The sequence below is a fragment of the Python bivittatus genome, unplaced genomic scaffold (assembly GCF_059951505.1).
Source record: "Python bivittatus isolate LINGU-HERP-01145 unplaced genomic scaffold, Pbiv_v1 ctg000020_np1212, whole genome shotgun sequence".
Taxonomy (NCBI): Eukaryota; Metazoa; Chordata; class Lepidosauria; order Squamata; family Pythonidae; genus Python; species Python bivittatus.
Genome location: NW_028277030.1, coordinates 104,065,576 through 104,093,014, shown reverse-complemented (window position 1 = coordinate 104,093,014; position 27,439 = coordinate 104,065,576). Strand labels below are relative to the sequence as shown.

Below are 27,439 nucleotides of genomic sequence, written 5' to 3'. Positions count from 1 at the left end.
TCAAGAGGTTTAGTTGTATTTATTCCTAAAACTCAATATTCTTCCAGGTTGGCAGGACACAACCAGCTTGGATATGATATTCTGCATCCACAATATGGGTTTTAAACAATTAATGTCCATTCACACATGTGGAAAAAAATCATCTATACAGCTTATTCAAAAACTATCCTGTGAACTACTTCATATAGGAATCTAGCAGTCCATCCACATTGCACAAGATTGTCTTTAAGCAAATTGCTTATATGACAGTTTGATGGAACAATGGCAGGAATGAAAGCTCCACACAGTAAGTAGAAGTTACTTAGAAATAAAAGTGTGGAAAAATGCTACTAAAAAGTGATACCAGCCTTATGGAAAGAATGCAGAAAAAGGGACTGTGTTCCTTTTGTGCAAGTAGTGAATAAAAAGGGGTGGGAAGACAGACAATAAAGTAATATTTAAAATCATGCTTAATACATTACAGCTTCCATTCTGGTTATACAGAAAGGATATATACCCATGGCCAAAATATTCAAAAGAAACTGCAAATGACATATTATTGACCTTTAAACTGAACCTACCACCAGAGCTCATATATCAATGGAGATTTTGTATTCATGGACCAGTTCTAAGGATGGATCATGATCAGTCCTTAAACGCTTGCAATAAATTATTCTTCCAGATGTTGTTTACAAGAGAAAGATAGTAAGTGGTAGTTTTAGCCATTATATTATTCATTTGTTTCACAGATATTAGAATTGCACTATGTTACCAGATATTAAGAAATGACAAGAGAGATATCAATTACAGCATACTGATAAGTAAAATGTTACTGTATTTCAATAAGGTTTTGCATGCTTAAATGGGCAGTGATGTAATAGCATTTTTTTCCAAAAGAATGTTAAACTCAGCTGTACACATTATTGACATAAAACATATTTGGACCTCCACACGTTATTCTCAGACAAGAACGCACCTGTAAAAAAAGGATAATTTGTTTTACATAAAAAGGCTGGCTATGCAAATATTTGCTTCCATCTTCTCAATTCCTAATGTGGCTATCACCATGATTTTCTCATATAGTTAATGATTCAAAAAGTTCACCTTTCTGCAGTCAGATGAGAACTTTTTATCACTGCACTGGAAAACCACAACTGCAAATTAATCATTATTATGGAAGTGACATTTGTTCAGCTACTTGGCACTACACCATTCTTATAACTGAAGGAATTCTATGATTTTAAAACAGGAAAAAAACACTACTGTGTTTTTAAATACTCTTATCAAATGTTTATATTAGTATCAGTATCAACCTTTCACCCACATGGCAACTAATGCATGCCATTAAGGGCTAATGTATTAAAAAAAAAAAAAAGATTGGAATAACCAGTCAGACTTCAAATCAATTAAACAACTTTACTAAATGAAAAAAACTACATTTAATATGTGTTTAAAACAAAATGGAATTAGAAAAGACGCTTAAAGAACTGTTCACTTAGCCAGAAATCACTTGCATAATACGTGCTATTTATAAAATGCAAGTTTTGAATCCTCAGTGTAACATTTGCAAAGGCAAGATTAAAGTTTTACATTTATTGTTGCACACAGAATGGTATAAACTGGAACCTTCCCTCTTAAATCTTACAAATTTGTCAGTGTTCAATAAAAATTTGTAATCCTATTCAATGAAATCTTTGCCTTTCAATTTTTATTCTCTTACAAACTTTACACATGTCTTTACACTTATCAATATGAATCCTTAAAAAAGGAAAGCAGGAAAAGAAATACTGCATCAACTCTTGATCATGTACAGAAATTATTGCTACTATACGTACACTACAAAGCAGAAATCTCTACATGAACATGAATTTTGATCAAGAAAATCCAGAAGATATATTTGTTTGTGACATAAGCCTTACAATCATGTAGACATATTAGACAGTTCAACCACCATTAGCCAGAGTTACCCTACTGCTTATTTATCAATATCCATTTAAATAAACCCTCCTGGAGTGTGGGCAGGGAAGAAAAGGGAAGAGGGCTAGCATTTCAAGGCCTGTCAAAGAGGGATCTTCATGTCTACTGAGAAATGCAAAATGCACTTTAATGCAGGTATGGCATTATCAGGAAGCTAAGCATGCTGAAAAATGTTTCATGCTAATAAAATCTATGCAAGATATTACATGACCAACTAATAAGTAATACCACTTTTGCCCTATTTTAGTTGAATGAAGTGCCATTGTGAGTATAATGTTAGTTTAAAATGGTGCAGTGCACGAAGTGGCAATCTAAGATAAAAAGCAACAAGCTTTGTCTCATGAAAAACACTGACTTCTAGTCTCTTTGGAGAAGGAACATTATTGTAGGAACTAGCTTGAGTTTGGCTTGTCCTTAATCACCAGACTCCTATTAGAGGGGCAAACACTTAGTCAGCAAGATTACTGGGAAGAGGAAGAACAGCAACAGCTGGCTCCCCAAATCCCTTCCACAGTTCATTTTTAGCCAGGGAACATTACTAAGATACCTTGCCATCATTCTAGCTACAAAATAGAAATAAAAGCAATCAAGCAACAGTAAGACCACATTACACAAATGAAACATCATGCTCTCATCTGATTTAACTATTACATTAAGCTTAAATTGGGATGTTGGTCAACTTTAAAACTGACATGAATAGGCAACCAAAATAATTTGTTTAGATCTGATTTACTTTATGTTGATTACTGGAACTTGGTGTATACTTATTACAATACAGTGTTGCACATCTGTCAACTAGAAAATATTAAAGATCCTTTACCCGTCTCTTTAAGTTAAAGATGTGACATCATAAAGGTTGTCAAATGGCTGGATGGTTTTACAGTGCACACTTATTATATACTGTATATATGGAGTTTTGTCCTTTACAGATTTGATGATTTTCTACTGTGTTCCTTTCTTCACCTCTTCTTCGGCGGATTAGCTGTGCGAGGTGGAGTGACTGGACGTCCAGAGTTCAGTCCACCATACTGGTACTTTGCTTTCTTTTCAGAAGGTTTCAGAATCTTAAAGAGGAAAAAGAGTAGTTCAGTCTTTTTGAGCTGGGGAAATATTTTGCATGCTAAAAAAGCATTTTATGTCACCATAAAATGGCTGCCATGGCTGAGGCTAGCTACACCAACCTCCACTTAGGAAAACTGGAAAGAATAGAAAACAAATCACTAGCCCAAGATCATAAATACATGGCAAAAAGGAGGACAGATGACCCAAATATAAACCCACTCTTTTGAATCTCTATGGTGTTAACAGAGATTATACAGTCTCAGGCTTTTTCTCTCACCTTGCACATCCACAAACCTTGGTACATTACGGCTACCAGATTTGACCTGCAACAATTATCTGTTCTAGTATGTGAAGGTCATTTTGCAGACAGTGGGGCCCAGGAACACCATGTTATCAGTCTACTGTAACTGAGACCGGAGTTTCTGTCACTAAGTGTTGCAATCATAAAGCACAATGTTACATGACCGTATCACTTAGCAACAGCAATTCTGGCAGCCCCTGTTGACGTTGTTAAGCAAAAATCGCAGGTCATTAAGCTGGGACATCCTTTCAACTTCCTGCAGGCTTCCAACATGCAGAACCAATGAGGAAACCGGCAGGAAGTCGCGAGTCCCAGGTGACTCACAAGCAGGCCAGCAGATAAGTATGTGGCTGCTGTGGCCTGGCACAAGTGCAGCTGGGCCAGGGGCAGCTGCTGCCAGGGGTAGGAGGGTGTGTAAGCAGCTGCCGCTGTCTGGCCCGAGTGCAGCTGGGCTCGGGGCGGCTGCTGAGAGGGCAGCAAGGTGGCAGGGGAGTGCAGGGTGGCCAAAAGAGCAGAGATGGGGGGAAGATATGTGGGTGGGGGGAGATGAAGTATAACTTGTAGTTGTAAATGCAGGCGGGCTGCCAAGCACCCGAATTTTCATCATGTGACCATGGGGGCACTGCAACAGCCATAACTTCAAGGACTGGGCATTAAGTATTATTCATTCAGTGCTGTTGTAACTTCTAACAGTCACTGAACAAATGGTCATTAAGCGAGGACTTCCTGTAGACTGATTAGTCAAAAGTATTTCAGAGGAACAAGGAAATGGGCTATGTTACATTCACAAGCACAACTGAGATGATACAAAACTCCAGTTACACATTCTTATTTTCTTATTCATTACGTACACGATTAAGGAGATACCAAACAAGAATTTAGTTTTGCTTAAAAGGATTTTGGAGTTACCATTACCCATGAATTGGGAACTGCTGTTTAAGAAAATTTCCAATTTGCTAAACAAAACAAAACAAATTATTTCCAGGTAGTGAGTTTTTTGGACTCTAGAAAAAACACCAAGTGTTCTGGAGATTTATTTGGAGCTTGGAACAAAACAGGGTGATTTGGACTGTGCTCCAGTACCCTATGACTGACTTGGAAGTAGCATATTTCAGCTCTTATATATGGGCTGTATACAATGAAATTGTAGAGCTCTGCAAAACATTTTGCAACAGCAGGGCTTACAAATACCTATGATATTGCTAAAGTGAAATTAAAAAATCAGTGAAATTCTTGATTGCTGTGGTATCAGAAATAAGCAAATAAATTTTACTTTATTCTTCCTCTTGGCCAAATGGAAGATAGCAGAAAGATGGGAGCTCGGAGTTTTGTAAATGACAATCTTTGCACATACAGGTAGTCCTCACTTAACGAGCACAACAGGGCCCAGAAAACTGGTTGTTAAGAGGGGCAGTCGTTAAGCGAGTCACCACATAACCAGACCCGATTTTACAAGCATTTGTACAACAGTCATTAATTGAATCACAGTGGTTGTTAATCGAATTATGTGGACATTCAGTACATCCACCTTCCCCAATGGATGGTTTTTGCTGGAATTCACTTAACTGCAGTGATTTGCTTAATGACTGCAGTGATTCACTTAGCGACCATTGTAGAAAAGGTCACAAATCCCAACCACAGGGGATGGTGCGATGTTTGCAATGGTCATAAGTGCGAGTACAAGCCATAAAGCACTTTTTCCAAGGCCGCCATAACTTTGAACCATTGTTAAATGAATAGTCGTTAAGTGAGGACTATCTGTAACACCAAACCCCACATAGCTTTTTTTTTGCACAAACTGGGCTATTATTTTACATACATTCACAAGAGACTCCATTGACACTAAGTGCTTTCCAACAGAGATCACAGCACTTACAATCCAACATTCTAATTTTCAATCAAGATTCAATTAAATATCATCTTAAGTAATGCCAATTAATTTTTTTCTAGTTTAGTTTTAGGCACATACTAATGCTTGTAAATTTATGACCTATGGCTAATTATCTTAAGACATAAACACTGAGATACTTAAAAAAATTAGTTTATCATACCTGAAAAGAACACATTAAAGTTTCATCCACACTCATCATGCCACCAGCATTGTCAAATTCTCCACAGTAATTAGGAGCAGAAAATAGAGTAACTAACTGTCGTTTAGCAAAGAATTCATAGCCATCTTCAACCACCTGTTAGTGAGAAGAACAAAAAGCCAAGATCAATACAATTGTAAATATGTCTGTAATTTTAGATAGCAAGTTATGGAGTAAATATTTTGTCTAATAGCTGAAAACATATATAAAATTAGATTTTTTAAAATTTTAGATCGCAAACTAATGAAAATAAGAGAAAATGAAGAATATATAAGTATATGAGAAAATTAATAAGCCAGACAACCTATACAAAAGCTCTCCAAAAATTTTTATAACACATTTTAAAATCAAAGATTCAAAATCCAGAGTACATGAGCATACAGTGTGACAATAACTATAGTTCTGTGCAGTAATTCCACAGGAACAATTTGGGTTCAATAGGGTATTTGCATTCATTAATAGAAGTGGATAGTTATCTGCAATCCAATTTACATTGGCTCATCTACATGCCAGAATACACTGTATGCAAAAAATTAAAAAGCTTGCCAAAGTATAATTCTCTGAGAATAAAAAAATCAAATCCAAATTTAACTAGTAATGTTTTCATACCTGATGAGCTCGACAAATCAAATCCAAATCGTGTCTGTTCAAGAATTTGCTGACCACATCAGCTCCAAAAGTAAAGGAAACGCCACGGTCATTTTCACCCCAGCCTTGCACATCCTTGTCAGGATCAGACCACAACAGATCACATAGCAAGCCTTAAAAAGGAGGAAAGCATACATTCATTAAGCTTACAAATGATATTATTGTTGTTATTATTATATTTAAATTTATTTATATAGCATAAACATATATTCTTAATTTTATACATTTTCCAAGGCTACAATCATGAAGCACTAGTTTACAATCTACTGGTTTCAAGTCAAGTTCTAAAAAATAGAATGATTTAATAAGAAGCTAGTTAATACACAAACAATCCTGAGAGCCGAAACTGATAAACTATAATGTTTGACTGGGTTCCATATACAAATAGCCTACCCCACACTTCTTTAAAATCTAAAAAACAATTTAATACATAGGGTTGGACTAAGTCACAATTAGTTATCTCTGAATCCAGTGGGACAAAATTCCCATTGTCTGGATTAAAGCCACAGTATTAAGAACTAGGAAACTTCTAAAGTGCATTTTCTATAATTAACTTGTTTAATAACAAATTTTCTAACCCGCCCCCCCCAACCCTTTAGTTAGTGTATATTAATTTATAAATATTAGAGTTTCAGGACCAGGTTATTAAGTAGTCTGAGAATATGCTACTAAAATGGCAGCCGCAGAAGCATATTCATAATCCTTAAGAAAGTCTCACCTGTGTCAGGAACATCTGTGGGTCTCATAATTCTTCGGATCTGTTCCATAGATTGCAGATCTGGTGACAATCCTGTCAGCAACAAGAGATTTTAAGTTTGTGAACTTATTGCTCAACAGCATTTGCTTCCTATAGTTTTCAATGTAGCACAATCTAGTTAATCAGTCTTATTTATTGGATTTTTGTAGTCACTTCAATACTTGTGTTACTTATACTGATGTTATACTTTTAAATACAGTACTACCATCACTTTTAATATGTTTGAGTAACAGGAAAGGAATTCTTGACTGGCCCATTTCCAATAGTTTACAGATAAATATAAAACAAAATTCTTGGCTGAAGAGTTATAGTTCAGCATTCAGGCATAGGAGTGGGAACATACACACTTAGCAGTCTGAATTTGTTTTTTTATAAACATATACAAAACCATTCAACATTTTTAAGCTCAGAACATATGGTTCAAGTATTTCATGCTCAAAACTGAAAAGCAGGCATTTTAAGAACTGTTTTTTGGCAAGCACTTTTAACAACCACAGCCTTTTTGAACTGTGCTGTCTTAAGTGTTCTGAGCAATGGGACTGGAATGCTATCTTGAATTTTCTTGTCTGGGCCACAGTATGGCAGCAGGGTCATTTCCTGCTACTATCTGCTTACATTTTGTGGGGTGATCCTGAGGGAAACAGGGGTAAGCAGCATGTGGCATTCTGGATCTGAGGCTGCCTCAGAAAGGACTAGTATTGCTGCAAGGGATTGCTTGACTAGACAGAGTGACTGCTATCACTGAAGCTTCACTAGTAAGTATTCAACAAAAGGTTGCCTCTGAGGCAACACTTCCCTAATGGTTTTAGTTCTAGTGTGCTGCTGCTGAAGTGTTGTTTTAAAACAGTACAGAACAAGTAATTCAAGGGAACAGAGAGAAGAAATGGGGGAGGAAGAACAAACAGAAAGTAAGAGTAGGGTTAGAATATACAGAAGATATGGAGACTTATATTTTGTTGCAAGCTTTTCTGATACTTTGGTATGCGAGACACATCCCACGAACATCACATGAATCAGCAGATTTGTACACTTGCAAGACACTGAACATTTATGTTATACTTCAATAATAACCATATATAGTCGTCTCCATATAGTTATTATTTTCATGGTGGGAAAAAATGCTGAGCACAGATAATCTAAGCATTTATTTTGAATTAAATTCCTAGACTTAAGGTAGTTTACTCCATAGAATGATTCAAATGAATCCACTTGGTTAGAGTTCTAATACGGTCCCTAGAAAAATGTCTGCAATCCTAAAATATTTTGTTATCCAGAATATGCACAGATCTCCTTAAAACTTGCAATTTCATATAGTCAAAGTGATTAAAAACAAGAGTAAACAAAGAAAAAGTTAGAACACTATAGGAATCTAACATTCCTACAAATACACTTATGGAGGGAAATGCGGTAATGGATCTTTTGACTTCTGCTTTTAAAAAACATCACTATTTCTAAATCACACTTAATAGTGTTCTGGAAATCAAACACCCTTTCCTAATTATCAAAAGGCATAACCTATGTAGCACAAGACTGTAAAGAAAAACCTTTAAAAAAAACCTAGCACTTATGGACCCAAGTAAAAGACTATGTAGATAGATCTTGTTTATTATAAAGAACCACACAATTTATTAGAATAGGAAATTAGCAGCTAAAATATTCATTGTACATGTTAAGATATAGAAAGAATTTGCACCAGGAATTAAGGGTGCAAATATAAATGCAAATTCACATATACACACAAATCAAACTCAATAAGTGTTGTTTCTGAAGAAGCTTAAAAAGGACTGCATTCTTAGAAATCAAGCCTGTCAATCCAAACTAAGATTTATAAAAGCAACACCAAGAAGATGTATAGTTGTTGCAGCTACTAGTGTCTTATTATGACAAATCAAAAAGGCTTGGAATACAATAATTAATCTGTTTCACAATTGACTGGAAACAAGCAAAAAGACCACAAGTAAACTGTATTATAGGCCAGTTTGTATGCAAAGCTAAATCTAATGCTATGCTAATAGACTTCCTTTTGTGCAAAACAATTATTCAGAGACCTAGTTCTAGGGAATTCCTTAATTATCTAGCACAAATATGAAGGATGCACAAGATGGAGAATTTGATCTGTCTCCATTCCACTCATGAAATAAGACTGCTGAATACAATTCTGTGCCTATGTAAATAAATGCTATACATCAGGCAAAGTATAAAACTGATACTGAGAAAACATCACTGAAAATGCATCAGTATTCTTTAAAGAGAGATGAAAAAATCCTCAATCAACAATTCTAGACTAACTAGCTCTCATTTACTGTTTTAAGCCATAGTCTATGCATGTTGCATTATTTATTTTAAACATAATTCTCACCATAATATTTTGGTAAAAATCACCAGCCTTGAGAACAAACCTCTACTCACCCACTATGACTTTTCCAACTTACATGTTCAAATCTATTCTAAACGGTCCCTCAACCATTTGGAACAGTGCATGGAAGCAGGTAATATTTACTGTTCCATCAACATGACTTGTTCTGCTAATAGATGGCTATATTTTACTCTTATGTTTATTCCAAAGTGACATATAGACTAAAACAAAGTGTAAAGAGCTTCAAAAGGGTCTCTCTAAATGGGAGTCAAGTAATGGACATTAATATTTAAAATACAATCTAATGTAAGAAAGTGTAAAAGTAAGAGAGACCCAACTTTTCATATGTTGATATAGTCAGATCTGTCAAGGATCTACAAAGCAGAATTTGGGATTGCAGTGGGTTACTGTACTCAATTAAAGGTAAACACAGTATGAAACTGCTATGAAAAAGATGAATTCCACATTGGAGACCATTAGGAAAAAATGAAACATAGCTACCAAAATAATTCATGGAACACAAGGCTATCAGGGATTTCTAATCATGATGGCTATAGCGCCTCCAGTATCAGAGGCAGAATACCTCTCAATACCAGCTGCTGGAGAACATGAACAGAAGAGTACAAGTGTGCTCATGTGCTGCTTATGAACTTCCCACTGGCCTCTGGTTGCCTACAATGAACACACAATGCTCAAGTACATATCCTTTGAACTGATGCAGCATGGCTCTTAAATCTGTACACCAACCCTTCAGAATAAAATTTCTTAATCACATACATTACATCACAGTGTATGATTAGCAGCAAAAAGTGTTTCCTTTTTTCAATAAGCTTCCCTTATCAATGAGGGAATGAGACAGCTCAAAAATTCTTAATGTGTGCATAGGCTCACATTACAAATCTGCATATCACTACTGCATTTTCTAGGAGTCAGATGACATTGGTGGGCTAATACTGAACCTTTATGGAATAAATCACGGAAGAAAAGTCCATCAGAAATCGTTCAGTCTCTGTATAGGAACCATAATTCTTAATTTGATCCTTTGGTATAAATTCTTTCAAGATTTGACTAGTGAAGCTTTATGACTATATAACGCTGTTCACAACTTTATAGGAACTAATCTGGTATTCTCATTTTACTGACAAATATTGTCTTCTATATACTTATTCCAAAATCAGTCCCTAGCATAAAACAAAAGAACTCCACGGCATCTTAAAGATAGTTTTTCTCTTCCTGAGTACATGCGCAAACTCTTTTATTCAGACAGGAAAATGTAGGTGAGTAGAACAAATACTAAACAAAGTGCATGCCATTGTGCCACTTAACCCAGGACTAGTCATTTAAATTGCCCCACTAACACTTCATAAAAGGAAATCTAACCAACTGTGCTGGCATTATTATGATCACACTTCCCCATTTGTCTTGTTACTGTAAGCTGGTATGACTGTCCTATGGGTAAAAATGGAAACAAAACAGCTATTTCAAGTGCCAATTGATCACTGTTTGTCACCAGAAGCCAAAGAGAACTTTATAGGCTGGATGTAGCCTCATTATAATGATAGATGTTCTACTAACCCTCCGTCTGGATCATTATCATGCCCTTTGAAAAAACAGTCTATAGATTTCCAGTTGGTCTTGCAGAATGGCAAGAATGCTCACTGGGGCTGTTAATTTCGGAGCTTAATGTAGACACTAAGAACATTTTTTCCAATATGTATTGAGTCTGATCCTCTTCAGACAACCTACCTTGGGTGTCACTGCCAAAAGCATTGTTAAACAAATGCATTCCTTGCAACTGCGTTTTAATGGTCATTCTTAAATCCCAGGGAAAGATTCATTTTTTAAAAACTCTCACAAGAACTTTGAAAATCTGTGATTTTGTTTTTAAATCAGTTTATGTTGTGTGAAATGTTCCAATCATATCAATACTTTCTGGTGATTTTTTTTAAAGATTGCCCCTTTTATGAAATTGTTATTTTATACAATATTACATATTAGTTGTGTGTTATTATTATGAACTTCCCAGACAATAATTTATAAAAAGATGGCCTTATATATAGTTAGCAAATAAATACTACCAATAAATCTGCTAGGCAATATATTTTCAACTGATGTACAATTCATCATGATACTTTTCATTTTTCCTTCATCCATTCTTGTAACTACTAGGTACCTGGTGATGAGGCAAAGTCATGTGTTTGCATGGATTTAGAACAGACTTTCCCAACATAGGTGCACTCCAGAGATGTGAACTTCATCTCCTACAATTTCCTAGCCAATAGGGCCATTGTTAAGAAAACTAGTAGTTAAAGCCCATCTAATGGGCACCCACACTGAGACAAATTCACATCAAGCAAGTTCTGTATCAGAAGCTGGAATACTGATCAAGCTATTTTTAAGGGTGAGCTTATTTGGAACCTGCTCATTTTAATTCAAAGTATTAGGTTATGACATATTCTTTCAGGTTCATTTCCTTCTAACTGATCCAAGTGGCTTCCTAAATTCAGGCTTCTACTGTGAATGGCTCAAAGAAATGTGCTTACCATCCCAGGAGAAATGTGGATGGACTTCTTGGTCGGTTCCTTCTGGATATTCATAGTCTCCCTGCTGAAGTCTACCTTCCCTTTCAGAAAGTTTTTAGGCACTGTATATGATTGCTTTGTATTCTTCAAGGAGTCATGGTTGAACAAAGATGTTCTCTAAGCCCACAAGACTTGATCTGGCCTAGCAAATGCTCCTCCTTCTTGAAGTACAGAAGCAGTCAGCAAAACTGGCAATATCATCGAAATACTATAGTTATTGAGATGGGATTAGGTAATTTCAATTCTAGTTCACACCAAAAATTATTCTGCCCTAGGACTTCTTGTCTCATCTGACATATACACTTTGGCGGCCTCTTAAACAAAGCCAAGATGCCTACTCTTTTGCTTCACAAGTCCTAGCTACAATATTTGCAAAGTGACTTGAAGGATTAGAAAAGAACAAATGGTAAATGATGCAGCAAAAATTAAGAGTGTAATGCCTACAGATCAACATACCTATTTGGTTTCTTCAAATTTATAACCTCTGTCTTTCTTCAGGACTGGGAAAATGAATTAAAATCCCATGCCCTGTTTGCAAGCTTTATGTTCCCTCCTGAGGGAGCTGAACTTCTGATTTATCACATTTTCTTGGACAGGTTCCTGGAAAATGTTGATATTCTAGGAGACAGGTGGATCATGTAGTTCACATTTTGTTTGAGAAGAAATCAAACATTTTTAGTATTTTTTTATTAAGTTTTCCACAAAGAAGTAATTTTGTCAACATGAAAATGGTTTTTTCCTTACCTCCATGGCAGCAGAAAATCTTCTCATCTACTATTGCTGCAATAGGCAGGCAATTAAAGCAGTCTGTAAATGTCTTCCAGAGTTTGATATTAAATCGTCGTTTACCTAATAAAATTGGAAGAATATTTACACTGTAGCATGACTGTTCAAAAAGCTACACAGATCACATGAATTCCTCAACTACTTCACTAAAATGTTGTAAGAGGATGCTTCACAAGCTTGAAGAGCCATAAATGTTATATCAAGCATTTCAAAATATTGCAGTCATTTAAAAAAAAAAAGAGATATAAACTGGAATCATTTACAGAAAGTTTTACTTACATTCATCATAGAATCCATAGATGCGATTTATACTAGCGCACTCATGGTTTCCTCTCAGAAGAAAAAAATTCTCAGGATATTTGATTTTATATGCAAGTAACAAGCAGATAGTTTCCAAGGATTGTTTGCCTCTGTCCACATAATCTCCCAGAAAAAGATAGTTAGCTTCTGGTGGAAATCCCCCATATTCAAATAATCGAAGTAAATCTGTATACTGGCCATGAATATCACCTAAAACAATTAAGAAAATTTGTATTACAGGTATCTTGAATCTTATATCAGATTACAGTTATCCAAACAACTGGAAATAAAAAAACATTCTTGCAGAATCTTGCTTCTCAAATTTTCCAATAATTAATAAGCTCTAAAAGTGACCAAAGATTTTGCCTATCTCAATTTTCATCTTGCAAATTTCTAAACTGTTTTTCTCATTAAAGTGCACATTCTTTTTTCTATCACAGCACTATAATGTGTTCCAATGAAACTACTGTGTGTTAACTGATTCAAAATTCTTTGTAGCAGTGTCTGCCCTATGGAATGAGGTTTCCCCGAAGATATGGATGGCCCCACTTTACTGCTGTTTTCACCCAGACCTTCAGCAAGGGAGTGAGACCCCTCACTGCATTGAACTTGCCATCTTCTATCATTTGTTATGTTTTATTGGTTTTATTGTAATTTCTTTGATTATCCTGAGCCACCCAGAGACTTGAGAGTTGGGCAGCATACACATTTAATTATTATAAATAAATCATTATTAATAAAATAGGGCATCTTCCTTTCCTTTCCAGTACTTTTTCACAAGCATTCATAGGAGTATTAAATGTTCAATTGTTTGTAATTGCTAATCAGTTAAGATTAACCATGTGAATAATATAAGAAATATGCCAATTTGTCCTTAGCAATACCAGCACATAACCAAATCTAAGTAATCAAAACTGTGATATTATCACACAAGTAAATTATAAACAGAATCTATTTAAGGACATGAGTGAACAATAATCTGCTTTGAATTTGATGCTTCAAATTCATTCATATCACATTCACATTCATACCACATTCTTCATATTCCTATTGTAGACAGCCATTCTGCAAAGATACTTTCAGGTTTCACTTGGCATTGGACTTGTTATAATCATTCATACTTACATCATAAGGAAATACTACTAACTTTGATATTTTATTTTCTTCTTGTACACAGCTGGCCATTTGTGTGTGTGTGTGTGTGTGTGTGTGTGTGTGCACCTTGAAAATATTTGCTTTTATTTTTTTACTCAATTACAATTTATTACTATGTCAGAACTTGGACAGTGTGTTGAACTATGATGTATCAAAGCACATCAGCTTCAAATTATGGTTCACATTAAGATAACCCATCTAAAATTAATCATAATTTAGTTTGGACAGAGCTACCTGAAAATGAAAGCAAATTCTTCTCAGTAGGATTTCAGCTAAATTGGATCAATCCTTCAATGGCTGATGTGAGTCTTCCGGGCTGTGTGGCCGTGTTCCGGAAGTTTTGTTTCCTAACGTTTCGCCAGCATCTGTGACCGGCATCTTCAGAGAGCAGGAGCACAGACAGGAGCAGTTCTCTCTGTGCCCAGGATGATGTGACCCTTTTGTGGGTATTTATAGAGATCTGAAGGGGGGGGGATTGGGGGTGTGTGTGGGGGTTGGGGGTGTGTGGGGGTTGGGTTAACGAGTGGCTGCTTGTTTTGGTGTTAGAATATGTGTGCATCTTCCTGGGGATTAGGCAGGGTTTTTTCTTCTATTGAGTTGTTAACGACTGGCTGCTGGGGGCTTCAACCTTCCTCACCAGCAACCATTATGATACCATTATATGGGCATTACAACCTCACTCTACCAAAAATATAAACTTCATCCTTCCTTTTTATTTTATTTGTGCCTTTGAGTTACTGTTGACTTCTGGTGACTGCCTGGACAAGTCCCTGCAGTTTTCTTAGCAAGGTTTTTTCAGAAGTGGTTAGCCATTGCTTTGTTCCTAGGGCTGAGAGAGAGTGATCGATCCAAGGTCACCCAGCTGGCTATGTACCTAAGGTGGGACTAGAACTCACAGTCTCCTCGTTTCTAGCCTGGTGTCTTAACCACTACACCAAACTGGCTCTCTCATGTTAATATGTCTGCTATTTATTTGTTTTTATTATGCTGCACATAAGTCTTAACTTTTATCTTAAGTAGTTTTGTTTTTTAAAAAAAGGAATAGGGACTTAAAGTTCTGATTACATTTAAGGGACCTTTTTCCAAGTTTTATTTTCTAAATTGTACCTTTTTTTATACAGTAAATAAATAATAGATTTTTTAAAATTAATATTACATAATACCACTAAGATACCAAATGTTTTTTTTGTGGCATCAACATTTGGGCACACCTAGCAAAAATAAAAGCCCTGCAAACCCAATACATTTTAAATGTAACTTAACCTTAAGCATTTTGTAATACTTGTACTATGTCACTCTACATCAGGTTCATTCTGACTACTTGAAAAGATGAATGTAAGTAACAGATTTCTCTCTACCACATATTAATTTACAAAAATGAAGGTTATTCTGAAAGCTATGACAATGACATTCTGCCACACATTCAAACTCTCAATACTGTCTGTCATTCTCAGTATTTAGAGCAAAAGACAAAGAGCTTCTTTAGGGGAGGAGGGTATTCAGAAAATCCCAGATTCAAAATAACTGCACAGATTGCTATACATTTTAGTTCTTAGTTTACCTTTTAATTCCTATTCCAGTGGCTGTATTTCATTTTAAAATTAAGTCTACTTAGCCAATCATCTTTTCAAATTGAAATGTTTTGCTGTGCTTTATTATTTACCTAACCTAAACCCATCAACAACACTGGAACATTCTGTTATCCAATTTAGACTTCTTTTAAAAGTATAATAAAAGAAATTGGCACATACCACAGATCTTCAGTGGTGCCTCTAGCTCCAAGAGAATGGGCTGACTAAGAAAAATTTCTCGTGATTTTATACACAAACCCCGAACTTCAGCTTCTGTCATCTGCACGATCTTTCCAGGGCGACATCCTCGCACTGCAAGTCAAATAACTGAAGGTTAAAATTCTGAATCTCTTATAATATCAAGGAAAAATAAATCAATACCCCCTGCTTAATAAGGTAGTATTGGCTCCCACGTTCCCTCCTCTTCCACAGATATATGAATGTATGGATAATAAATGAGTTTTTTAAGCTTGTTCAGAAACCATACCATCCCTTAAAGTTTCTTTAATTTATCTTAATCAAGATTCTTTGGGTCTGCGACTACTGCAGTCACTGTGTTAATTCTTCTTCTGTATTGCTATAAATAGCGATACTTCCACTTGATCAAGGTGTTTGGGGGGAATGCTAACAGAGTTAGTACCCAGAAAGCTGCCAAAATGCATAATTTTCTCCTTAGAGTTACAGGGAGGTACCCAAAAAGGTTTGTTCAATTTCTGAAAGAAAAGCTTCTTATCTCTTTAAGGCTTTGACATTTGTCATGCTTTCATAATAAAATTAAGAGGCTTCCCACAAATAAAAATGGGGAAAGGAATACTTGACATAGTTTCAGATTTCACAACTGAAACTTGAAAAAAATCCCATTTTGTGAATCAGATACAATCCCTATGACCCACAGATGTTAATCTAGTTCCAGCACCCCAAGCCATTGTGGTAAAACACTGATTTACTGGACTCGAGGAAACATAATCCTGTAGAAATCATCACACTATTTTTAAACCAAGATTCCCCCCCAAAATGTTGTTTTTAATTTTATTAAACAATAATTTCTGTTTATTTTTTTATGTCCTGGCTTCAAAATCAACTATTATTCTCCTAAGCATGTGCCTTTTCCTTTTCATCAAACAGTGGGGAGCCAGCCTCTCACACAATTAGGTAGACCTAACAGTGGAGATGTCATTGTGACCCATAAACCTGAATGCAATGCAACTTTCTTTCTTATAATTAAATATTGACCTTACTTTAATGCAAAAGGGATTTTAAAAAGACTAAATCCTCCCCTCCTGCTCCCAAATAAATCCACTTCAGTTTTTTCTGACCAAAGCTACCTTTTGTTTTTTGTTTTAATTAGACCACAGAAAACCAAACAGAAGGAGTTCCCTCCTCTCCCTACTTCTTCTGGTATGGAAAAAGGGGAAGAGGAATCAAAGCAAATCCCATAAAATTAGTGTATTAATTGCAAGCCATGGGAAAAAATACGAACACCAGTAGTTTTCCTAGGAGAATGGTCTACCTAAAGCAGCAAACTGCATGCGAAATAAATGCTAGTATTAATGACAAACCATATCAATGTTGATACAATGGCTCTACTATACAAATAAAAATCTAAACTAAATAGCTAATATATTCTAGATTAAAATGACATATATCTGAAACCCCATTTCTGCTACTACCCAGTCTCTGAACACAATAAGTCTTATGCAAAATGGCTGATGGAATAGGATCCAGAGTGTTTTCTATTCTGGAACTCATACCCTTCTCTGCTTCACATTAAATACTTACACAATTTATTTTTCTTTTAACCGTGCCAATTTGCAACCTGGAAAATTGCTTTTAGTTTTGTTTTGTTTTGTTTTGTTTTGAAACCCAGAATGCCTCAGAGCAGGCACTTATGAGAGCATCCAAGGTATATCAAAAATTTCAAATATAGCTATTGCCCTGTGGGAGTTTGAGCTAATCTAAAAGTGATTTGCTTTTGTTCTCTTCACTCATTTCATTTTTTGAAAGCCAGTTCTCAGATGTCATAAGCAAACAGCCTAATACCAGATCAGTCCACTATCAAAACAAAAGGAAAAACAAGAGACAGGTGGAAACCATCCCTCCTGCCCCTACCCCCGGCTTCTAAACTGTTACACAGTGTGGATAGGAGAAACAGACACAAGAACATTGATTTCACTATAAACAGGACTTGCATTTATACATAGCAATCACTCGAATTCTTTCAAAATAGCATCTTTAGCTTTTCTACAATAAATGTACTTATTAGTTCTTATATCCCTGGGTAATTTGTTTCCATTCCAAGTTGCCAAGAGAAGATTAACATCTTGTAAGAATGAAAAGTTTAATCACAAAATGTACTGCCACCAAATTTTATTCCAAAGGAAGAAATATTTTAGAAGATAGAAGAAAAATTATTTTCCAGTTTGTGAAAGATCAAAGACACATTAAATTAAGCAAGCTTGATTTTCTAGCTCTTAAAAAAAAAATTGAGGGGAAATTGCATATTTTATATTTTAACACCAATTCAAACCTGTGAACATACATATTTTTAAAAGAAATAAATTATGTACAGAAGATGTATGTTTCATTGCCACTAATGCAATAACTGATTTTAGAGTTAAAAAGCATACCTTAAGAACATTCGAAACACTATGACCAAGCATTCTCTTTCACTAGCTATTCCCTTTTACAAGAACAGTACATGGTTATAAGAGAGATCCCCCCGCCCATCTTCTGGTGGCCACAGATATATTAAACAGTAATGAAATGTTTTTGCAGATTGTCACATATGAAATTTGACCTTGATAAATCATCAACAAACAAAAGTTAGGAACTAAATGCCTAGGAAGTCAAATATGATAGCAGAATTAAGGGACTCCACACTTCTCTCTGAAACAGACATTGTCAGATGAAATGTTACTACTGTAGCAGTGCAAAATTTTCAGAAAATTTTGCATTGGAATATTCAGTTTACTTGTATTAGCATGTTGGATATAATCAGTAAATACCTTCTTTACAAAATGCACCATAATATTTTTATTAGCTGGGAAAGTATCTCAAGAATGTATTTTTAGATATTGAATGTTTTCCATAGAAAACTAGAGAAGCAGAATCTGCCACGGTATTCTTTAATAACTAATAGCCAACAAAGAACATTTGGATACCTATGTGACTGATAATGCTTCAGTTGGCTAAATAACCCCAGAATTAAACAAACCATTCCATACTTATTTTTATATATCTTAGATTTCTACCCTGACTTCCCTCCCAGAGCTTAAGGCAGCTTACACGGGGTCTCATTTAGTTTATGCTTTATTCATTTTCAACAGCAACTCCGTGAAATAGGCTTAATAGGGCTAGGAGAAAGTGACTGGCCCAAAATTATCAGTTTAGTTTCATGGTTAAGGGTGGATCTGAATCTGGATCTGCCTGATCCTAGTCAAACATACCATGCTAGCTCTATACTGTATCTTACCACGAAAGTAAATGGGAGTTATCCCTCAAACATAAGCCACCTGCTTTGAAGTTTAAAATCTAATTACAAAAAAAACAAAAGCAAAAACAAGAAAGGCTTCAACATCATTGTTCAACCTCCTGGAAAAAAAATCTTTAAAATATTTCTACAGTACTCTGGAATCCAATTGGATTAAGAGGAGTATACAGAAATAATTGTACTCATACAAAATGTTAGAAAAATAAACATCAAGCTTTAAGGGTCTTAAAATGCAGGTAGGCTAAAACGAACCCTTGTGAAATTATTTATAAAGGCATCATATGGCTATCAGAAATCAACCTGACTGAGTTTAACAGGACTTACTCTCATGTTAGTTTTATAGGACTGCAGCCTTGACCTTCATCAAAATAAATTTTGCAGTAGTCAATAGAAAAATCATCTTATTTATACAATAGTCAAAATAAACAAAACTTATACTCAAGTATCCGTTTTATTTCTGTGAACTATCATTACTTGGTATCACCAACTCATACAACCCCTTCCAATCTATTTATGAGAAAGTACTTCAGCAAAAGCTGTCACTTTTTAATGCACTACTATAGAAGTCTCACAATATAGTTCTTGTTGTTAAACTGTATCTTAGCCCTTTCCCTAAACAGCTGTACTGATGAGGCTACTTTTTATTGCCATTCATAATGGCAGATTAATATAAGGGTTAATTCTCTTCTTTTACATACAGCACAAAGACTAATCTTTGAATCTGAGCTACCAGCTATAGAACAAAAATGAAAATAAGCCAAAGATCTGTTTTATAAACAACATTCTGTCACTAGTCCTAAAATAAAAACCTGAAATATCTCCAAAGTTAATATATTCTGAAGTAGGAGCAAAGGGAATAAATAAATAAATAAATAAATAAATAAATAAATAAATAAAAAAACGACAATGCGGGGTTAAAAAGGATAGCATTTATATTAGAAGCTTAAAAAATTAAATTTCAGGGAAACAAAAGATTTCCATAATAACAAACTTCAAGGCAAGTTCTGATGTATAATTCCACAAACTGGATTCTAGCTGTCAATAGGGTTAAAAAACATTGTGAGGGGAGGGGAGGGGAGGGGAGGAGAGGGAAAACCTTGGGGTGAGAAGTTTGGCTTTTGAGATGAAATACATCATTATTGTTTTTGCTGTTCATTGAAGATAATTTCTTAAAAGTTTTAGTATGATTTAAAATTTTGCTTGGTGATGGTGCTTCTCCTAGCATGATAAAAATATCCCCCAAACATCCATGATTAACTAGAGTTAACTCCTCTCCTAATAATTTTACAACAATGTATCTGCTTTAACATTATTTGAAATATTGCCTGACAAAAATTAATCTGAATTTTTTTTTTTTTTGTCTGCGCTCAGTCATTGCTGACCCTGCAGTGACTGCTTGGACGAGTCCTTGCAGTTTTCAAAGCAATTGTTTTTCGGAAGTGGTTTGCCTAACATTGAGAAGTAGAACATGCATTACTGAAAATAACATCCAACAATGTATATTCTTTTACTGAAAGGATGATTAAACAGAATCTTTTGAACAGAAATTTTAATCATTAAAATTGAGTCTTCTTTAGATAACTTTTTTAAAATTATAAATTGTATTTAATGCTGATGAGAAATGTCCAAAACATCTTGAAAGCAATAGGTTGTCTCCTACTAATTTTGGCTGAAATACTGCAAACATTGAAACATAATATATATTGTAATTTTTGTAGTTCCATAGGATGTTAAGAGTTGAAAGACACCCTGGAAATCATCAAATCCAGCCCTATGCCCAGTGCAAGAAGTCATTACTATGGCTTCCTGACAAATGGCCATCCAGCCTTTATTTAAATACTTCCAATGAAAGAGAAACCACCACCACCATTGCTCAACAGGTTTTCCATTAGAATTTTTTCCTGACATTCACTCAAAATCTCCTTCCTTGCAATTCAAACCTACTGTTTCTTGTCTGTTTTCTGAAATCACACTCACCAAGTCCACCCCCTCTTCTATCATGTTTTCTCAGTCTTCTCCTCTCCAGGCTAAAAATACCCAATGCGCTTCCTATTATTCTTTGTTAGTTTTTACTTAAAGCCTCTCATCATCTTGGTTTATCTCCTCTGAACATACCACTGTGTTAATGCCCTTCCTAAAATGCAGCAGCCAGAACTGGATGCAATATTCTAGGTGTGATCTGACCAACACTGAAGAGAAAGGAACAACTACTTCTCTTGATTTTGACACTATACTTTAGTGAATGTGGCTTAGAGTTACATTTGTTTTTGTTCATTTTTTGCAGCTGCATCATGATCATACAGCTCATATTCAGTTTGTACTCCACCAGATTCGTTTTGCATGTATTGTTGTCCAGTATACTGTCCCCCATCCCATACATCCCATGTTGATTTTCAACTAACATTCTTAAAAATAACTGCTTATTCACAACCTACATATACAATAATTAAATATGGCCCATACTTGATATTGAAATGGACTCTACTTGGGTATCTACTACTTAGACTATAACTTTCTCAAGAATACAGAAACAAATGGCAGTTTTAACTAGCAACCTAACAAAAACAGAAACCATTTAGCAGAAAACCAACAATACACACCGAGCAGAACCTCCCTGAAATGCTCAAGAAAGGCATGTCTTCACTATACCACAGAAAGCTTACTAAATGAATTAGTTAATAGAGTTTTGCTTCATTGAAATACAAATCATAACAACTTCGAACATAACCTACTCCCCAGAATTTCCATGGAATAATTCTGTAAGTCTGCATGGAGAAGGGCTAATGAAAAGCTTGTCTTTACCATCTTCAAGAACTGGGTTCCAATCCAACCCAAAGACAATTAGCAGCCAAATGAGATAAGACATTTTTTACGGTGTTCTAATAATGCTACCTTTATGGAGCTCATACAGGAGGCAAATTGTTTTGTTCAGGCTGGCTCTGTATGGGTGGATGTTTTAAAGATATGCTGCCCTTGTCTTAAATTTGAGCAAAACTGACTTTAAAATGTGAAAAACGTGCATGCTATTCAATACTTTATTCCAGTCCTACATACTTGTTCAAAAGTAGCTATGCAAAGCTTCAGAATATTTCCAATACCTAAGGTAAGTGCCACATATACATAATTCTTTGTAGCAAGAATACAAAGAAACACAAACCCTTCCTCAGATATTCTGAAAGACATCTCACTCTTTTCCATGTGAGCACACTTCTGAAAGAAAATACAATGCACAGCAAAAAGCACCCTAGCCTTGCACCAGCATAACAGGGCCAGACCCATAGGACAGGAATAGTCACATGCAAAAATACTGATTCCTGGGCATATTTAAAAAAAACACCTATTAGCTTTTTAAAAAAAGATTCTGGGTACTGCATATGTTCACCTTCACAAGCATCAGTTAATTTATTATTAATCCAGTATTTCAGAAAAGACAAAAGAGAACAGTTACTTGTTAAGCACTATCAAGATAATTTACAGGGAAAGGAAATCTGAACTAGCAACCTCCTTTTTCACAAGCATGGTCACTTTAAGACAGGATGTCTAATGACTTCCAGATGTTCCAAAGTACCATTCTTATAGTCCCTTCCCAACTGGCCATGCCGGGTGAGGATAATGGAAGATGAAGCCCAAAGCACTCAGAGGAGATTACCTATAATGCCTATTCTCTCCCTAGTACAAAGTGGGAAGGATTTTTTTTTTTATGCTGAATGCTGAATCAATTAAATTATGCAAAATGAAGTCATAGCAAAAATGTCCCTAAATATTCTAGGCTAGAATCCAGCACTTGTTTTGATTTTGGAAGTTCTGCCATTATCAAAATTCATTCATAAAAGCAGATTTCTGCTTTTTACACAGCATTTAAACATTTACAATATTACAAGGTGTAGAAGACATGATTTATGAAGTACATCCTTGAAAAAATATACATTAACACAATACAAACTTTCAAAGCTAATTTGTCACACAGTAGCAGGAAAAAAACATGCAAATGTTGCTGAAAACAGATTTCAGATTAAATTTGCAAACCTACATCTTAGGGTGTTTCAGATAATCACTGGATTTGTACAAAACAGTCATATTATGTCTAGCATGGTCCATTTCCTCTTAATAGTGAGAATAATGAAGAAGTCATGAACGAAAGCTAAAAAACTAGACTTAATATGTTGCATTTCAAGTCCTACAGTAACTCAATGCTTGCCAGAAGCATCAATGAACTGCCCTTGTTGATACCTAATTCTTAAAATGGCTCAATATGTTGTACAAACTTGTTAGGAATAGAATTTTAGATCTTAACAAGGTGGCAATAATGCCTTCAATAAAATGACAAATTCCAGTAGTCATTATGGAATAACCTATATATAACATATTTATTTCAGATGTCAGAATAAAACACAGCTAATTTGAACCGTAGTAGTGTTAATTATTTGCTGATATCAAGCCCTTGAAACAAATTTCTGAAAGTAAAAAGACCAACTTTTAAAAAATGCCAATGTAGCATAACCACTGATATTAAACTTGAAAGCAAAATTGATATTTTGCTTTCTGTGCAAAATACAGAGCCAGCAAGACCAACATCAAAAAAGGTACCATCCTCTTCTTTTCCTTCTCAAGAACCAAACTAACCAAAATCTAAACACTAAAAAGTTCTGACTCAGATAAAATTGCAAAACATCCCTGAGCTATTTAGCCCTATATAGCACAATGGAAGCTGGGAAGTCTTTTTTTTCCCCCCTATTTTCTCTGAACATGATTACATTCCATAGTTAATGTTTCAGGATGGCTAAAACCCTGAACAAAGCAAAGCTGATATAGAACTGTGCATATTTTACATCTGGCATACATTTAAGAATAGCCCTGCTGAATCAAACCAGAAATCTCTCTAGCTTGGCATCCTGTGTTTTATGGTTATCAATTAAATGGCTTCGGGAAGACCACAAGCCAGTAATAGCTTTGTCTTCCTGTGACGGCCAAGAATACAGCCTGTGAAAAGAAAAATTACATATAGCAATCATGTTAATAGCTATTAAAGAACTATCCTCTAGGAATTTAACTCTTTTAAGACCATTTAAATTAGTCACATATATTGTGACAATGAACTTCAAAATTTAACACTGTGAAGTAGTTTTTTCCTATAGCATTCTGAGTTTAAAATTATGACAGAATTTCCCAAGTTTCTTCATATCATGTATATGCTTATAATGCTCCTCCCTATCCCTATATGCCTTTTTTTGCCATTATATTACTCCACTCTTCAGTTACCCTCAAACAAGTGGTGCTTCAGTCTCTCAAACATTTTGATTGCCTTTTTCTGCTCTTCCAAAATAGAACAATCAAAACTGTAAACCAAGAAGATACTGAAGTTATTTTCCTGCTGATATTTTTATTTATATAATTCATCTTAATGCAATACCATTAACAAACATCAGAGTGCCATCAGTTATATCTGTAGCTGTTGTAAAAAATAAATAAAAAGGGAAGTAATTTCCTTATATTTCTTTCTTTCCTTTCTGCACTTTTGGCTTTGTTCTTTTTTTCCTTTATCTTAAATATTAGTAACTTGTTAGTTTTTATCTTACTTGTTTAAAAATTTAATAATGTTATTACAAAGAAAACCAGAGTGTCATCAGCCTTCCTTACATAAAGGAGATCATTGAAGGAAATGTTCCTAATTTCTCAGACTGTACCTTCCAATAGGATATATCAGCCATGAATGTGAAAAGTAGTAAAATATAGAAAATAAGTATATTCACTGTTCTGAAAAGATAAAAACAAATTCCTTATCAAAACCACTGGAATAACATCATCTTTTGTTAGCTGAAATGTCTTGCTGTTAAGTATCTTCAGTTAGCAGTAACAACTCACAACTGGACCTTTTATTTTCAGTATGAACATATTAATTTTCATCCAAAAAATATGTATCCCAAGGATAAATTCTGTTGCATCTATCCAAAATCCTTAATTTGCTTCAGACTGCTGTATGCCTGATAACATAGTCACTTTCTCTTCTCATAGCTGAGGGATTTGGTAAGCTGACATGGCTTGATTCTGTTTTTATGCTTCCCTTAGCCTTCTCATGTCTAAATCATGTGCTATGTGATGCCTATCCTCAGTAGATGGCATCTTGTCCCTATCTGCAACCCCAGAACAGCTGAGTTAGGCTTCTAAGCAACACTATTTAGAACAACAAAATATAGGTGGTGCCAATTATATTGGCTCCTCCTTAATATCAAACAGTTCTCTCACAGAACCTAGAAATTTGCATCTGCAAAGCAGGCTGTTAAAAGCTTCTATTACAGCAGACTCATGCATGGAAGCCTTTTCTGACAGGCTGATCATCACTACCAGCTGAGAGACAACAATGACTAACTATAAGTACACCCACATTCTACAGATATGCTACACTTTAAGTTATGCTAAAGTTTATACTATATCATGCATTATTTATAATAAAGTGAATATTGTAAACTTTTTTCTACTGAAACTGAAATTATAGTTTTACTGTGCAAATGACCATGTTTTGGTTGAAATTCAAATGAACTGTTGTATTCTCTCTCCCATGTTATACAGTCCTTTAAGTATTTTATCCAATCTAAAAGCATCTAAGTAAAAAGAAGATTTTTTTTAGGTGAATTCCTATAAAATAAGGGAAATTCCAGGAAAATACAACCAGATATATGCATGCATCGCGAGTCACAGATATTTCTAAATGTATCTCAGCAGCTGCAAAGTGGAAAAAAGTTAACACATTCTCAATATAATAAAACTCTTGAATACTAAGCTGAAGTAACACATTAAGGTGGTGGCTACACACCACCAACAGAGAAAGTCTGATTAATAATGTTATCAATAGTGTACTCCAGAGTGGTAATACTGTTGTAGCGTATTTACGTAGATATGGCACTACAGCTTTCATACACTGGGATCCATTTCACCTACCAGATGCTTGATAAAACAACCCATTCTTTAGGCATTAGTGCAAAGAAGTCTATTATACTACAGGGTGGCTACCCTCTACAACGGCCTACATATTGCTAAAGGTCGGCAGCAGCTAACGGGGTGTGGTGGGGTAGAAGCCGGCGGCAGGGGGGGGGGGAAAACCGAGCGGCTCCTACTTCTACCTACAGTACGCTGGTCTAGCTGACTCGTCGCTGTAGTAAAAGGACGAGAGGTAGTAGTGGCGGCGGCGAAGAGCGCGAAGGAACGCTACCCAGAAAGCCTGCTGGGGACGTGGGGAACTTCGCCTGCCGGGGAAGCTCTGCAGACCCAGCCTCGCTTCGGGAGAGGCGGCGGGTGGGCGACAAAGGGCCCCCGATGTAAGGAACAGCTGCCGTTCCATCCGGGTTCGAGCAAAGAGGCGGAACGTTTAGCGAGGCTTCCATCGGAGCGCGCGGGCTGGGGAGGGGGCTTCATTCACAAGGCGAACGAGGCCATCAGACCACGCTCCCCCGAAGGCAGAGGACATGTGTTCGCGTACGCGCATACGGCACCCCCCCCACCTTCAGTGCCCTTCGCCAAGCTCCCCGTCTCGCTTCCACCCGAGGGGAAAGGGAAGACCGTCGCTCCTCGCGCTTCAGAAATGCCCCCTCGTCTCTCAGTCAGGGAGTCAGATCCGCCCACCCGCCAGCGCTCACCTTCCAGCAGCCTGGTGATAAGACTGTCCACATTCAGCTCCCCGTCCGCCATTTTGTAACCAATGGACTCGTCCCGGGCGGAAACACAGAAGACGCTTCACCGAGGAGGCGGCGGCGAAAGCAACAACTCCCTCGCAGATCCCTCCCTCCCGGCCGCGGCTCCAGCCCTCCCGAGCTCAGCCCCCGAAAGCGCCCAGCCCAGCGGGGTCCCCCGTCCTACTTTCTGCTTCCCCAACGCCGCTAAGCAGGGAGGAGGGAGGGGGAGTGAGAAGGCGACGAAAGCGAGACCGCCACTCCTCCTCCTCCTCCCCACTCTCCTGCCTGCTTTAGGCCTCTCCGCGCAGGCGCCTTGCTTTCTTTCCACAAGTGCGCGCCTCTTGTCAACAACTGCGCGGGAGTATCGGGTTCGGCTACGAAAGGCCGGAACGGCTTCTAGGCCACCTCCCTCCAGGAGAGCCTGCGCAAGCGCAATAGGCTTAAGGCCGCCGCACATGGACGCGGTTCGCTCCGGACCGCCCTTTACCTGTTTAGCCCCCAGCTCTAGTGTCCTCGTAAGAGGAATGCTAGGCCTAAGTCACAGACGTGGAGACGTGCTGGCTCCTGCAATGCCCATCCATTGAAGAGCTTATAGGTTTTTAGTGTTTCTCGCTCCGATTCCAAAATGTATTGGAAAGAGCCGAGAAGGAAGTTTCGGTAGAGCCAGAATCGCAGCTGATGATTCCGGTCTAAAGTTTTGCTCAGGCTTGTGTACTGA

General features: G+C 36.4%; 1 protein-coding gene across 2 annotated transcripts; it reads right to left on the bottom strand.

Annotated features, from left to right (window-relative positions):
* On the bottom strand, positions 1 to 27,014 carry PPP1CB (protein phosphatase 1 catalytic subunit beta). Of its 2 annotated transcripts, none has more exons than XM_007431854.4 (8): positions 26,686 to 27,014; positions 15,745 to 15,876; positions 12,818 to 13,048; positions 12,497 to 12,601; positions 6,776 to 6,847; positions 6,019 to 6,170; positions 5,371 to 5,505; positions 1 to 3,020 (listed from the first exon to the last, which is right to left on the bottom strand). In XM_007431854.4, the coding sequence occupies exons 1-8, from the start codon at positions 26,735 to 26,737 to the stop codon at positions 2,916 to 2,918; spliced, it is 984 nt and encodes a 327-aa protein (XP_007431916.1). In that variant the 5' UTR covers positions 26,738 to 27,014; the 3' UTR covers positions 1 to 2,915. The 2 variants fall into 2 exon arrangements, with proteins under 2 accessions (XP_007431916.1, XP_088001806.1); XM_088145680.1 differs by lacking the exon at positions 26,686 to 27,014 and adding an exon at positions 26,177 to 26,496.
* Positions 27,015 to 27,439: the final 425 nt, after the last annotated feature.

Coding starts and splice junctions, on each gene's coding strand:
- PPP1CB (XM_088145680.1), bottom strand. CDS start 26,390: ATGGAACGGCAGCTGTTCCTTACATCGGGGGCCCTTTGTCGCCCACCC. Junction 15,877..26,176: donor GTCAGCTAGACCAGCGTACT/GTAGGTAGAAGT, acceptor TTTGACTTGCAG/TGCGAGGATGTCGCCCTGGA. Junction 12,602..12,817: donor CTATGGATTCTATGATGAAT/GTAAGTAAAACT, acceptor CAATTTTATTAG/GTAAACGACGATTTAATATC.